The sequence below is a fragment of the Oncorhynchus clarkii genome, chromosome 6 (assembly GCF_045791955.1).
Source record: "Oncorhynchus clarkii lewisi isolate Uvic-CL-2024 chromosome 6, UVic_Ocla_1.0, whole genome shotgun sequence".
NCBI lineage: Eukaryota > Metazoa > Chordata > Actinopteri > Salmoniformes > Salmonidae > Oncorhynchus > Oncorhynchus clarkii.
Window position 1 is genome coordinate 44,264,689 of NC_092152.1, and position 14,107 is coordinate 44,278,795.

Sequence of the window (14,107 nt, forward strand, 5' to 3'; positions counted from 1 at the left end):
TGCTGAGGATTTAAAAAAAAAAGTTTTATATATTTATTTTTTATAGCCTTATTCTAAAATGGATTTAAAAAAATGTTTCTTCATAAATCTACACACAATACCCCATCTACACACAATACCCCATCTACACACAATTCATTCTACACCTCTAAGCCAAGCCTAGTAGTCAGCCCTTACCCCTGGTTTTGTATGACACCACGGCCACGGTGAGGTGTATCTCCCCAGGGTGGACGTCCGGTGAGGAGCTAATAGAGTAGTATCTGGGCTGGAGCAAAGGCAGCTGGGTCAGCAGCAGGGTGGATGGCATCTGAATGGAGGGAAACTCCTCCAAAACCTCCACCATAGTCGGGTTGTTGTACCACTTCCATTCCTCATACTCCTGCAAGCCCTGGAGAGGAAAGAGGGGAGGAGGTATGTTTGTCTTGTACATTCAATATACCCTAATGTAATGTAAAAATATGTATTGCTTCAGAGAAAATTAGTTATTATGGCTGTTCCTCCAACTCCACGCACCTAAAGGTATTCCAGTTAGGTATTCCAGATATATTCCAGTTAGATGCGGCACTCACAACAAGCTAATCTAATGCCTCTCCTGATGTGATTAAATGATGTATTATAGACTTTACATATTTTTGGGCTTTCCGGCTTTAGTCATATAAACTTAGCCTGACTACCTTGTGTAACCCACAGACACTGGGGGCCATGGAGCTCTGGAGTTGAACAGACAAAGAAATAGCAAGGACAGCCAGTAGCTAAAGATCCCACTGTGGCTTGTTTGTTGTTTTTTATTCCTCCTCCCTTCAAATTCTATTCTCTTATTTAGTTTTTTAAGAATGAGTTGAACCGTGAAGAGTGAGTCACTTACTCGCCTGGCCAATGTAACGTTTTTAACACAATGGACGTGCTTTTTCTTCTTCTGTGGGAGTCACTGTATGGGGAGAGAATAGGCCTGTGGTTTACCAGGCATGGGGCTTAAATTCCAGTGTCTGAGCCAGCCAAAACTCACCTACTCTAAGGTTATTTTCAACAAGAGCAAAGTCTATGGCATCCCATTAATGATTTAAAAAATAACCCTGGGTTAAACTTTTGGATTTTTAAAACAGAAAAATAAACATTGTAAAGTCCAATACATATCGAGAGGAAACATATTATTGTAAGGAAAAACGTCAAAATTGTAAACAAAACCAAATCCAGGAATTGCAAGCAAAAAATAGGAAACAGGATTTGTTTTCAATTGAATATATGTGTCATTTACAATAATCTGCTTTGCTTTGTTTGCAACTTTTGCTCACCTACATTTGCCTTTCTCAGGTCTTTTCTTCGACTCAGATTTCTACGGTTACAATACTTTTTTCCTACACTTTCATTTTTGAACCAATGTTCACGTGGGGGTGTGGTTTAGAAGGTGGCCGAACAAAAAACTGTTACTATTGGTCAATACATTTGGAGTGACAGTTCAAAGACCACACCCACAGTCTGAACTAAGACCAGAGATGGTAAAGAAAGCCTTAATCTCTCCATTATCTCTGCTCAGAATTCAAACAAACCTACCAAGCCCTGCTGGATTGCCAGCAGCAACAGCCTGGCACATTTCCCCCTTTCATCAGTGGCTAAAACTTGTAAAAGTTAGTTATGTTTATTTTCATGGGCGAGGGAGAAAAGTTGTAATATCGGTCACCATCACATGCCTATTATTAGCTAACGTTACATACTGCCCACGGAAGGCATGACAAGCCGGTGCGAATGACCAGTGCACCTTGTATCAAGGTGCTTCCCAACGTGAGTTGCTTCCCACTGGGCAGCTGCATCTCATGTCGCCAGCGGTAGATCACGTGGCCAAGCAGCCTACACAATAAATCATTTGTAATTTTGGTAGTAAACACCTGGATGTCACCGGGATTCAGTCTACTGCGCAATGGGGAGAGAAGCCAGGGTCGGTAGCATGAGTCTTCCTAACACTGAATTACTTCATATAAACTGTACTGAACTACACAGTTAAAACCCTTCATTACCTTACTGAGAGTCTCCAACTTCTTCCTCTGCTTGTCATTGGTGGCGAGGGAGGCAAACTGCTGCAGCAGGACAGGGCTGGGGGGTGTGGTTATGTCCAGGAAGTACTGGAAGGCCTGGTAGATGGTGCAGGGGGGAATCCGGGGCTCCTCTAGCCAGTTACTGATCACACCTTCAGAAGGACAAAAATAAACAGGCAAAGAAAAACGCCAGAAGAGATACATCAAAACTTTGATAGTACAGTATTAGCCTTTTTTTGTGTGTATTACATTACCCTAAGAGGATTGGAGGATTGCATCTGGTATCAAACTCAGCTTTATTCAATTAATTCAAGTCCCATTGAGGTTAGAAGACCTCTTTTCCCAAAGGTGTCCAGGCCAAGGTCATGTTTTTGTCTGCAAGGGCATTGCTGGCTAAGATTATGAAACTAGGACCCAGTAGACTACTAACCCAGGGCTGTGTTCCTCTCCTCTAGGAACTCCACCTTGACGATCTGATTGACAGGTGGGGCATCCTCTAGCTTCTCTATAAGGGCCGTAACCAGGTCCTCATGGTTGCCAGGGAAGATGCCCAGATGGTCGCCGGGCTGGTACGTCAGGCTGTCCTCGTTATTTGTGTGAAGTCGAACAAATATAGTGGAGCGACTGCTAGGGGATTCAGAACAGTGGTTACAGTTTGTAACTATTGTACAGTTTGGAGTTCTACAGTAACAATTTGCATATGAAGTACAATTTGCTACAACTGATTGAGACTAAGAAAAGTCCTATTTCAAAATGTTCTCCAGTCTAGTCTACAGTATTGTAACAAAATCCACCCACTTGGATGTGGAACTTTGTAGGTTTTCGCTCTGTAAGATCTTGGCTCCATAGACCTTCTTCTTGTGGATGCTGTAGAGTGCTGTTGGAGGACACATTCACAATATGAAGCATCCATAATATGACATTGGAAGCCTTAAAGGGTTTACGGAGGCTACATTAGACCTAAAAAGTTAGGTTTTGTTTACAAAGTCCTCATTGAAACAGTGTTTAACTTGTGTTGTATGTTGTTTACCTTGTGTTAGTGCAGGGGCCTCAGCTGTGTAGGTGAGGCGGAATTTGCTCTTCTTCCAGCTTCGATCATTACTGATCAACGAATCATGTGCCTTCTCGATGTTCACGTCTCCAATGCAGAACACATCACAGGCAGCCTTCAGACAGACAACCATAGGCGCTTGTAAGAACAAGTAATCATAGCTGTGTATTGTCCATTATGAAGACCTTTACCATTCGAGTGTGTATGTGTGTGTGTGTGTGTGTGTGTGTGTGTGTGTGTGTGTGTGTGTGTGTGTGTGTGTGTGTGTGTGTGTGTGTGTGTGTGTGTGTGTGTGTGTGTGTGTACAGTATACACACAGTACCAGTGAAAGTTTGGACACACCATTCAAGGGTTTTTCTTTGTTTTTACAATGTTCTTCATTGTAGAATAATATTGAAGACATCAAAACTTTGAAATAACACATATGGAATCCTTTAGTAACCAATAAAGTGTTAACCAAATCCAAATATATCTTATATTTGAGATTCTTCAAATAGCCACCTTTGCCTTGATGACAACTTTGCACACTGGCATTCTCTCAACCAGCATCATGAGGTAGTCACCTGGAATGCATTTCAATTAACAGGTGTGCCTTGTTAAAAGTTAATTTGTGGAGTTTCTTTCCTTCTTAATGAGTTTACAGCTGCAAGTCTCTTGGGGTATGTCTCGATAAGATTGGCACATCTAGCCACTGGGATTTTTGCCCATTCTTCAAGGCAAAACTGCTCCAGCTCCTTCAAGTTGGATGGGTTCCGCTGGTGTACAGCAATCTTTAAGTCACACCACAGATTCTCAATTGGATTGAGGTCTGGGCTTTGACTAGGCCATTCCAAGACATGCAGTATGCTTAGGGTCATTGTCCTGCTGGTGAACGTCCGTCCCAGTCTCAAAAATCTGGAAGACTGAAACAGGTTTCCCCTCAAGAATTTCCCTGTATTTAGCGCCATCAATCATTCCTTCAATTCTGACCAGTTTCCCAGTCCCTGCAGATGAAAACATCCACACAGCATGATGCTGCCACCACCATGCTTCACTCTGTGGATGGTATTCTCGGGGTGATGAAGTGTTGGGTTTGTGCCAGACATAGCGTTTTCCTTGAAGGCCAAAAATCAGAAAATCATGAGACTTCCATATGTTTGGGGAGTCTCCCACATGCCTTTTGGCGAATGCTTATTTTTATCTGGCCACTCTTCCATAAAGCTGGACACTGTGGAGTGTACGGCTTAAAGTGGACAGATATGGACAGATACTCCAATCTTCACTGTGGAGCTTTGCAGCTCCCTCAGGGTTATCTTTGGTCTCTTTGCTGCCTCTGATTAATGCCCTCCTTGCCTGGTCTGTGAGTTTTGGTGAGCGACCCTCTCTTGGCAGGTTTGTTGTGTTGCCATATTCTTTCCATTTTTTTGTGTTTTTTTGGGGGGGGATTTTACCCCTTTTTCTCCCCAATTTCGTGGTATCCAATTGTTTTAGTAGCTATCATCTTGTCTCATCGCTACAACTCCCGTACAGGCTCGGGAGAGACGTCCTCCGATACACAACCCAACCAAGCTACACTGCTTCTTAACACAGCGCGCATCAATGTGTCGGAGGAAACACCTGGCAACCTTGGTTAGCGCGCACTGCACCTGGCCCGCCACGGGAGTCGCTGGTGTGCGATGAGACAGGGACATCCCTACCGGCCAATCCCTCCCTAACCCAGACGACACTAGGCCAATTGTACGTCGCCCCACGGACCTCCCGGTCCCGGACGGTTACGACAGAGCCTGGGCGCGAACCCAGAGTCTCTGGTGGCACAGCGCCCTTAACCACTGCGCCACCCGGGAGGCCCCCTTTCATTTAAAAAAAAATTGATTTAATGGTGCTCAGTGGGATGTTCAAAGCTTCTGATAATTTAAACACTGATCTGTACTTCTCCACAACTTTGTCCCTGACCTGTTTGGAGAGCTCCTTAGTCTTCATGGTGCCACTTGCTTGGTTAGTGGTGTTGCAGACTCTGGGGCGTTTCGGAACAGGTGTATATATACTGAGATCATGTGACACTTAAATAAAGTCCACCTGTGTGCAATCTAACTAATTATGTGACTTCTGAAGGTAATTGGTTGCACCAGATCTTATTTAGATCTTTTCAGGTTTTTATTTTTTTGAATTTTTTGAAATAAGTTATTTTTTTCATTTCACTTCACCAATTTGGACTATTTTGTGTATGTCCATCACATGAAATCCAAATAAAAATCTATTTAAATTACAGGCTTTAAAGCAACAAAATAGGAAAAATGAATAATTTTGCAAGGCACTGTACCCCTGCTGCAGAGGATAAGTTCAGTAGAGTTACCAGCCTCAGAAATTGCAGCCCAAATAAATGCTTCACAGAGTTCAAGTAACAGACACATCTCAACATCGACTGTTCAGAGGAGAGCATGTGAATCAGGCCTTCATGGTTGAATTGCTGCAAAGAAAACACTACTAAAGGACACCAATAATAAGAAGAGACTTTCTTGGGCCAAGAAATATGAGCAATGGACATTAGACCAGTGTAAATTTGCCCTTTGGTCTGGAGTCCAAATTTGAGATTTTTGGTTCCAACCGCCGTGTCTTCGTGAGACAAGGTGTGGGTGAACGGATGATCTCCGCATTTGTATTTCACACTGTAAAGCATGAAGGAGGTGGTGTTATGGTGTGGAGGTATTTGCTGGTGACACTGTCAGTGATTTATTTACAATTCAAGGCACACTTAACCAGCATGGCTACCACAGCATTCTGCAGCGATACACCATCCCATCTGGTTTGGGCTTAGTGGGACTATCATTTGTGTTTCAACAGGACAATGACCCAACACACCTCCAGGTTGTGTAAGGGCTATTTTACCAAGAAAGAGAGTGACCTGGCCTCCACAATCACCTGGTTTGGGATGAGTTGGACCACAGAGTGAAGGAAAAGCAGCCAAAAAGTGCTCAGCATATATGGGAACTCCTTCAAGACTGTTGAAAAATAATTTCAGGTTTGAAATGCAGGTTTGAAATGCATTCCAGGTGACTACCTCATGATGCTGGTTAAGAGAATGCCAAGAGTGTGCAAAGCTGTCATCAAGGCTAAATATATTTAGATTTGTTTAACACTGTTTTGGTTACTACACGATTCCATATGTGTTATTCCATAGTTTTGATGTCTTCACTATTATTCTACAATGTAGAGAATAGTAAAAAGAAAGAAAAACCCTTAAATGAGTAGATGTGTCCAAACTTTTGACTGGTATTATATATATTCATGCATGTGCATTACATTCACGCATGTGCATTACATTCATGCATGTGTGTGCGTTATATGCCCCATAAGGAATCGCCCAGTCACCCCACCTTGAAAACCTTCTTGGCCCAGTTTCTGAAGGACTCTTCCTGGCCACACAGCTCATCTCCCTCCCCCATGCGTAGGATGCGCTCCCCCCCCAGCTCCTCGAGCAGCGTGTCCACAGCGTGGGCAAAAGCACAGAAGTGTGGGTAGGCTCTTGAGCCAAGGCCAAACACTGAGAACCTGGAGAGAGAGAAAGAACAGAAAGAAAGAACGAGTGAGAACGAGAGAGAAAACGACAAGTACACAGGCATGCAAAGACACACTGATTTGATTCAGACAACCATACATCACCATCATCTGGCATCAACTGCATCATCAAGCTCAGTTTAGGAGCCTGATATTGCTGATCTACAGAGGGAGTCATACTCTATGGCTATGACAATGTCATCCTGTCTTGTGTTTTGTTGAGTTAAATGTGTAACCAAAGTATGTATGCCTAGTAAGCTAGGTCTACTGTGTAGTCTAGGAATGCTATGTTTATGTTGGCAAAGTTTTTGAACCATTTAATTAAAAGGACCACAATGGAAATGTGTTTTTTCAAACGTTTGTGTGTCATCTTTGATGATTTTAAATGGGTGGTTGTATTGTGTTTGAAATTGTCAAATCACTATCCATCTACATACAAGGGAATTGATCAAAATAGCTTTCTTCCTTCCTCAGTATTCACAGAACTCTATACAGACAGGCAGTAAAAAGGGATGTTTGTGTGTTATCTTGAACCAGGTGTCCCGTCTGTGTTCGGAAACACAGAGGTGGAGATGGTAAAAGGAGACATTCCCATCACCGTACACCCATCAAAAGACATCAGGTTTAAGAAGACATGTCCTGGGGGTTCTCCTCAGACAGAGGGGCTTGTCTCCCTGTCATATCAGTCCAAACACCTTGGCTATCACCTGTACTCACATGTCTGGATGTTTTGTTAACCTATTAAACTCTGCTCATGCGAAAAATATATATTTATGCCTAGATTCAAGCACAATATGCTTTAAGAAGCATTGGCCAACATCGCCATAGTTGATGTTTTGGCAGTGTTGGAGGTGTAATTATTGGTGAGTGTCTGCTTGTGTGTCACAAACCACTCCCTTCCCTATTATAGGATTTGATAGCTCTAACGCAGTTCCACCTAACGCAGTTCCACCTCCGATGCCAAAACAACCACTATGTAGGTGTCACCTAGTGCGGATCTGATAGAATCTAGCCCTTCCATCCAATCAGATTTTGTTTGACATAATCTTGGGCTTGTTTACTGTACCTGACGTTGGCGAGGGGTCCGGTGCTTTCAAAGTTGACCCTGGGCTCAGGTTCATCACTGGAGGATTTGCGGGTGTCTGAGTAGGAGGACACGCTGTTGAAACGCACCTTGTAACTCCTGAGAGAGGCAGATACAGGGACAACAAGTACACTCGCAGTATAGAATAGTACTTTATTAGTCCATTGCAGAGACAAATACTTCTGCTCTCCACCCAACCCCAGGCAAAAAACAAACACCCATTCTTGGAGGAGCACAGGGTCAGTCGCAGTGCAGCACCCCTGGAGTTATTTTAGGGATTAATGGTCTTACTCAAGGGCACAAGTACACTCCTTCTCACCCCAAAAAATATATTGCAGTTAAGTGATGAGAAGTAAAGCTGTGAATCTGTATGAGGATGTCTGAGGATTACTGCAGCCATGATTACATCCCAATTGGCACCCTATTCCCTATATAGTGCACTACCCACTATGGGCCCTGGTCAAAGGTAGTGTACTATATAGGGAATGGGGTGCCATTTGGGACGCATACCATAAAAACCCATGCTCTGTTTGAATGGGCACTCACTTTCGGTCCTCTGTGTTAGATGTTGGATGTCTCATCTCCATCAAGGCAGCTCCGAATTTCTATACACAAACACACTCAGTCAATCGTATGCAGGTTTACCTTATGTAAACGTAACCAAAATACAGATGGTATATACTGTAGTTGTGTGAATTAAACACACACACACACAGTACTGGTCAATCATACCTCTCCATTTTCAGGTGGATCTCCATTACCAAAGGTGCTGGTCACCGCCAACACAAGTGTTTCATGCTCCAGGTCCACCATGTCGTACTCATCCATTGACATTACCTATAGTAGTGGAGTAGGTCAATCAAGATGTCATCATTGTGATGTGAACCAGAGCCATTTTGAAATAAAACAAAATAGAAAACGCATTTGAAATTTCCCACAAACAAAAATTGGCAGATATTCAAGACAGAAAAATACTCAGTTTTACCAAAATACCACAGAGACACTAAGGACAAAACCAAATTTCAAGTTACACATTTCAAGTTACCAGGAAGTAACTTCTCTTCAACCTTTCCCTCCTCTGTCAAAGACCACGTAAACATTCCACAAGGTCATGTGCCCAGGACCTGAGGCCATAGAGCACTAGTATCTAACGAACACTACTTGCATTAACAAGGTGATAATGTGCCGCAATACAATTAACACCCAGGCATCAGACTCGCCATCTGACTCTAGCAGCCTTCATGCCTACGGGCCATCATGCCGAGAGAACGAGAGGAAACAGGGGATGGACAAGACGACAGGGAGGAAGAGAGGAAATGCACAACCCAGCCCAGTCATTCATCCGCTCTGCATCTGCCTGTCTGACTAAAGTACAAGAAGATCCTTTCCTCTCGTATGATTGATTACATTAACAAATAGGAAGAAACAGAAGATGTGATGTCCTGGAGGGAAACACTAGATGATTGAGAACCGCAGAGCTGTGTGTTTTTATTGTGATTTTTTTTTCCAAACACATTTACACAGCCCGCAGTGTTTTATGATCTTATCTTAAACTACAGCTCAACGCTTGGCTGGGTTGATTTCGTCGCTGTGTCCCCTGGCGATTTGCTGCATGAAAGGGAATGGGAAAGTGACAAAAGACACATTTCCGTGTAACTTCGCCTTCTTGGTGTGAAAACTGTCTCCTCGCTTTTTTTTTCAAATCTGCAGGCCTCAGCTTTGTCATTCAAGAAAGTCCAAAACAAAAAGACATGACACAAACTCAGTCAAACTGTGTGGTTTACCTTTGCCTTAAAAAGGCATGCTTCAAAATCTCAATGGAGTTAAGGGGGATGTTTTGAAGTAGGCTTTTTTATGTTCTATTCTAGATCACAAATAGACATGACACATCAACTCAAATTGAACTTGTGTGGTAGCTATATATAACATTTAAAAAAAAGTTACCTTTGCATCAAAGGCATGCTTGAAAATCTCACATAGGGTTTTTGCATAGTCTTGAGACTTTCCGGTCTCGGTGGCGAATAGTATCGTAGCTTTGACTCTCTTAGCCATGGCCTGGCCCATTAGCTTGGCTGAAAACTTCACAGCCCTGCACACACAGAGACAATACATTTATAATTCACAACATAATAAAATGGCTATAAATAAACACTTTAAAATGGTTAATTCATGAAAGGTTTGATATCATGTAACCAGAAATAAAAAACGGAAGTTAAATCATAGGCACCAGTGATCAAGGGCAAAACAGACCTCGTTACACCCCCCCCCCCCAAAGTCTTCTAAACTCAGATGCCTACTGTAGCTTACTAGCTTCCTTCCGTGCTCGTGTGGTTCGCTCGAGCAGACAGGCAGTGCTGCATGTCATGACTAAACAGCGGATGGCAATCATAGCTCGTCGTATCCTCGGGGCAATTCCAATAATAACTCAGAACCCACCCAACGCACGAAAGAACGGAAAAAGCTAAACGCTTATATTTCACCATTGTTCTGATTACTCCCTTTGGGGTTGATTGAGTGAATTACACCATTGAGTAGATCAGCTTCCTCTCCTCCCTGTGTCTGTACCACTACCTCGTCTCATCCCATCCCATTCAACGAGTGGCAAAAAAAGGAGCATAAGAGCAAATGGAGGATAAACAGACATAAAGGTGACCAGCTGGCCGCCCTATAATATAATTGTACCCTTCAACCGAAGAACCCTAAATCTCTGTTTTGGAAAGAATTAATATTTCTAGTTGTGTAGTGAATAATCCAGAGTCTTGATATGACAAAGACTATAAATAGACAACATGTACAATACATTTCCATGACTGTCTAGAACTCTGGACATTACAGTGGAGCTAATAAGACACAAAATCACTAACATACTATATTTAGTCATAGTTCTTAGTCCCAAATGGAGGACTAGGAAATAAGTGGGCACTTCAGTCTAAAAAGCAAGCAGGACTGCACAGGCGACCTCTGACCCCAATCTAGGTGAAGCATAATGTTGTCCTAAGGCGTAATGAAAATACTCTCTCTACTCACTTGGCCAGTTTCTTGAAGCCAATGGCTCTTTTCTTGGTGGGTGTCCCATTGTTTACTTTCCACACATGGTTATTCCATGGGTCAGCCTGTAGCAGAGAGACATAGTTACAATAGTCTTAGCATACAGGTCAGTGGATGGCATTACTGTACATTTGAAGGACATATTCTGATCCTGACCTGGGGTCAAATACATACTGTATGTCAAATACGCTGCTAAACTATTAGAAAATATTTTACTTTGACCTGGCCACACAAACTCTCCTTCCTCCTCACCTGATACTCGAAGGATGGCGTGAGGCGATAGTTGAGCATCTCCTGGTGAAAAACTGGGGTGATGCTTCCAGACATTGGGGGTACAATCCAGACCCAGTCCCCCGGGCAGCCCCCCCGCACCCTGATCTCATTCTCCATGTGCTTCATGAAGGACTCTGTGGCAGAGTGGTGGTCCACTATGGTTACCTTAGAAGACTGGGAACATATAATGGCGATCAGTTCCTGTCTGAGGAATTCAATCATTGCAATTGTTTCAGGTTGACATTTAGTAGTACATACTATTTCACCTTTATTTCTCGTCCCTCGTGACAGCCTTAACATTGGTTCTGGGTGCCGAGATTCCACAATTTCTAACATAATGTAAAGACTTCTAAAGAATAATGCTTTAGGCTTTAATTTATATACAGTCTAGAAATGTGCAGATAATACAATAGAAGAACACTTGTCAATCACCTGAAAACTGTAGAGGACTGCTATGTTGATCTCCACCAGTGCCTGGTCCTTCCACAGAGAAGAGGTCTTTCTGGTATCCAGAGCCATCAGACTGGCCACTTCCTATTGGACAGGGCAAGACAATACTGTAATAACAATAACTGTTGTTGATAACTTAAGGTTATTTGCGTAACCCCAGTTCTCCGATATTACGAGTGAGACATCGCACTATGCCGATTCACCAGAAGTAGCTTGAAGGAACAATTATACACGTCTGTTGGAGACCAACAGGTTGAGTGGGGAAATGATGGAGCCTCTCCCCTCATCCAAAAAAACCCTCGCCTGCCCTCTGATCATTCTTGAGTGTGTCAAACTTCCTTACACTCTTGCGAGTAGGGGAATGTGGTGAGATGTAGAGCTGGGACGATAAACCCAAAATGATCGACACCGACGCTACAGATCACTTATCGCAGGCATTTAGCTAATATCGTTCATTACGATAAGTAGCCTATACTAGAGAAATGTGAAGTTTGAAATGAAATAAGTTTGCTAATATGGGTAATTGTTAATGGGACAACTGATAGCTACAACCACCGTAGTAGTAGTAGTAGTAGTAGTAGTAGTAGTAGTAGTAGTAGTAGTACAAAAAAAAACTGGTGCACATTAATGTTATAAACTTATATTTAGGTATTGTTAACGCATCAATTCAGGCAATTTATCGCGACATGGATTTTTGACAATGACGCCCAGCTCAAGTGAGATGTCTCTCATAATATCAACATACTTTTTCAATTATTTGCTTTAACATCTCACTGTGGGATATGACCAACTCCTGTAATCACACATGCTCTACGAAGAAGGACAGTCTCAATATTAACCCTCAGAGGCAATGAGGACAGTAAATCAAATCAAAAGTACGCGCCAATGAAGGCAGTGATGTCGGTAGAACTTCATAAAAGTAGGAGGGGATGCCCAACAAGCCGCATCGCAAATATCCTGCAAGAAGATGCCCTTGAACAGTGCCCAGGAGGTCTCTAGTAGATTGAGTCTGCATGCTTTTGCGGCACAGCTGGACTTCAGGCTAGATGGTTGAGGGTTTGAGACCTGCTTCCTGCCTGTTTCATTACAGTATTCTGTATTGGAATTACCAGAGAATTTAAAACCTTTTTTGTAATAACATAGTATATGGGATTTGATTTTAAGAAATTTGGCTTAATTCATTTAATTAATATTATGGTGTTTCCATTCATAGAAAAATTGTCCGTTTGTAAATTCAGACCGTTTCGCTCTCGAAGCGCACACTGGACGTTCGGGCCGAAGAGTAGGGTTGATTTGAGCGTTGACGGCAGTCAAGCACCCAAGCTAATGTTGGCTAGCTACTTCCAGACACAAATGAGACCACTAACCATTTTACTCACCCTAGCAGAGCTGGTAAAGCAGTCGTTTTGAAGTAATCGCAAAAAAACAGGCTTTATTTTAGTGCATTTTTCACCCTGCCAGCTCCTATTAGTTCAATTGAGCACTCCAGTCAAAACAGGCTCTGCGAATGTTCGATTTCATTCATTTTCTATGGACTCGCGCTAGTGTTCCAGTTTAGCCAACTTTCTTAAGCTGTTTTTAAGCCTTGGGTGAATTTTGACTCGTTCTATTGTCCAGCCTATAGATAGCCAGAGCGAATTTACAAAAGCACCCGAATATCCATTGAGAAAGGACAAAGACTATACCATTTAGCTAAGCTAAGCTAAGCTAAGATGGACGAGAATAATCAAGTCCATAAGTTAGATAGCCTATAGTTAATCTTTATTTTTTATTTTACCATTATTTAACCAGGTAGGCTAGTTGAGAACAAGTTCTCATTTACAACTGCGACCTTTCCAAGATAAAACAAAGCAGTGTGACACAAAACAAACAACACAGAGTTACACATGGAATAAACAAACGTACAGTCAATAATACAATAGAAAAAGTGTATATATACACAGTGTGTGCAAATGAGGTAGGATAAGGGAGGTAAGGCAATAAATAGGCCATAGTGGCGAAATAATTACAATATAGCAATTAAACACTGGAGTGATCGATGTGTAGAAGAGAAGTGTGCAAGTAGAGATACTGGGGTGCACAGGAGCAAAATAACAGTATGGGGATGAGGTAGTTGGATGGGCTATTTACAGGTGGGCTATGTACAGGTGCAGTGATGTGTGAGCTGCTCTGACAGCTGGTGCTTAAAGCTAGTGAGGGAGATATGAGTCTCCAGCTTCAGTGATTTTTGCAGTTCGTTCCAGTCATTGGCAGCAGAGAACTGGAAGGAAAGGAGGCCAAAGTAGGAATTGGCTTTGGGGGTGACCAGTGAAATATACCTGCTGGAGCGTGTGCTACGGGTGGGTGCTGCTATGGTGACCAGCGAGCTGAGATAAGGTGGAGCTTTACCTAGCGATGACATGGAGCCAGTGGGTTTGGCGACGGATATGAAGCGAGGGCCAGCCAACGAGAGCATACAGGTCGCAGTGGTGGGTAGTATATGGGGCTTTGGTGACGACACGGATGGCACTGTGATAGACTACATCCAGTTTGCTGAGTAGAGTGTTGGAGCCTATTTTGTAAATGACATCGCCAAAGTCAAGGATCGGTAGGATAGTCAGTTTTATAAGGGTATGTTTGGCAGCATGAGTGAAGGAT

General features: G+C 42.8%; 1 protein-coding gene across 2 annotated transcripts in view; it reads right to left on the reverse strand.

The window, feature by feature from the left end:
• LOC139412099 (nitric oxide synthase 1 (neuronal)) overlaps window positions 1–14,107 on the reverse strand; it is a 61,470-nt gene that overhangs the window by 6,042 nt on the left and 41,321 nt on the right. The window contains exons 11-23 of one of the 2 annotated variants that reach the window (XM_071158893.1): window positions 11,453–11,554; window positions 11,000–11,194; window positions 10,727–10,812; window positions 9,644–9,788; window positions 8,432–8,536; window positions 8,246–8,304; window positions 7,682–7,798; window positions 6,435–6,609; window positions 3,061–3,196; window positions 2,829–2,907; window positions 2,461–2,654; window positions 2,013–2,182; window positions 178–388 (exon numbers count right to left, since the gene is read on the reverse strand). In XM_071158893.1, coding sequence (XP_071014994.1) covers window positions 178–388; window positions 2,013–2,182; window positions 2,461–2,654; window positions 2,829–2,907; window positions 3,061–3,196; window positions 6,435–6,609; window positions 7,682–7,798; window positions 8,246–8,304; window positions 8,432–8,536; window positions 9,644–9,788; window positions 10,727–10,812; window positions 11,000–11,194; window positions 11,453–11,554 — 1,774 coding nt within the window. Of the gene's footprint in view, window positions 1–177; window positions 389–2,012; window positions 2,183–2,460; window positions 2,658–2,828; window positions 2,908–3,060; window positions 3,197–6,434; window positions 6,610–7,681; window positions 7,799–8,245; window positions 8,305–8,431; window positions 8,537–9,643; window positions 9,789–10,726; window positions 10,813–10,999; window positions 11,195–11,452; window positions 11,555–14,107 lie in introns of both variants that reach the window. The other variant, XM_071158892.1, reaches the window with a different exon arrangement.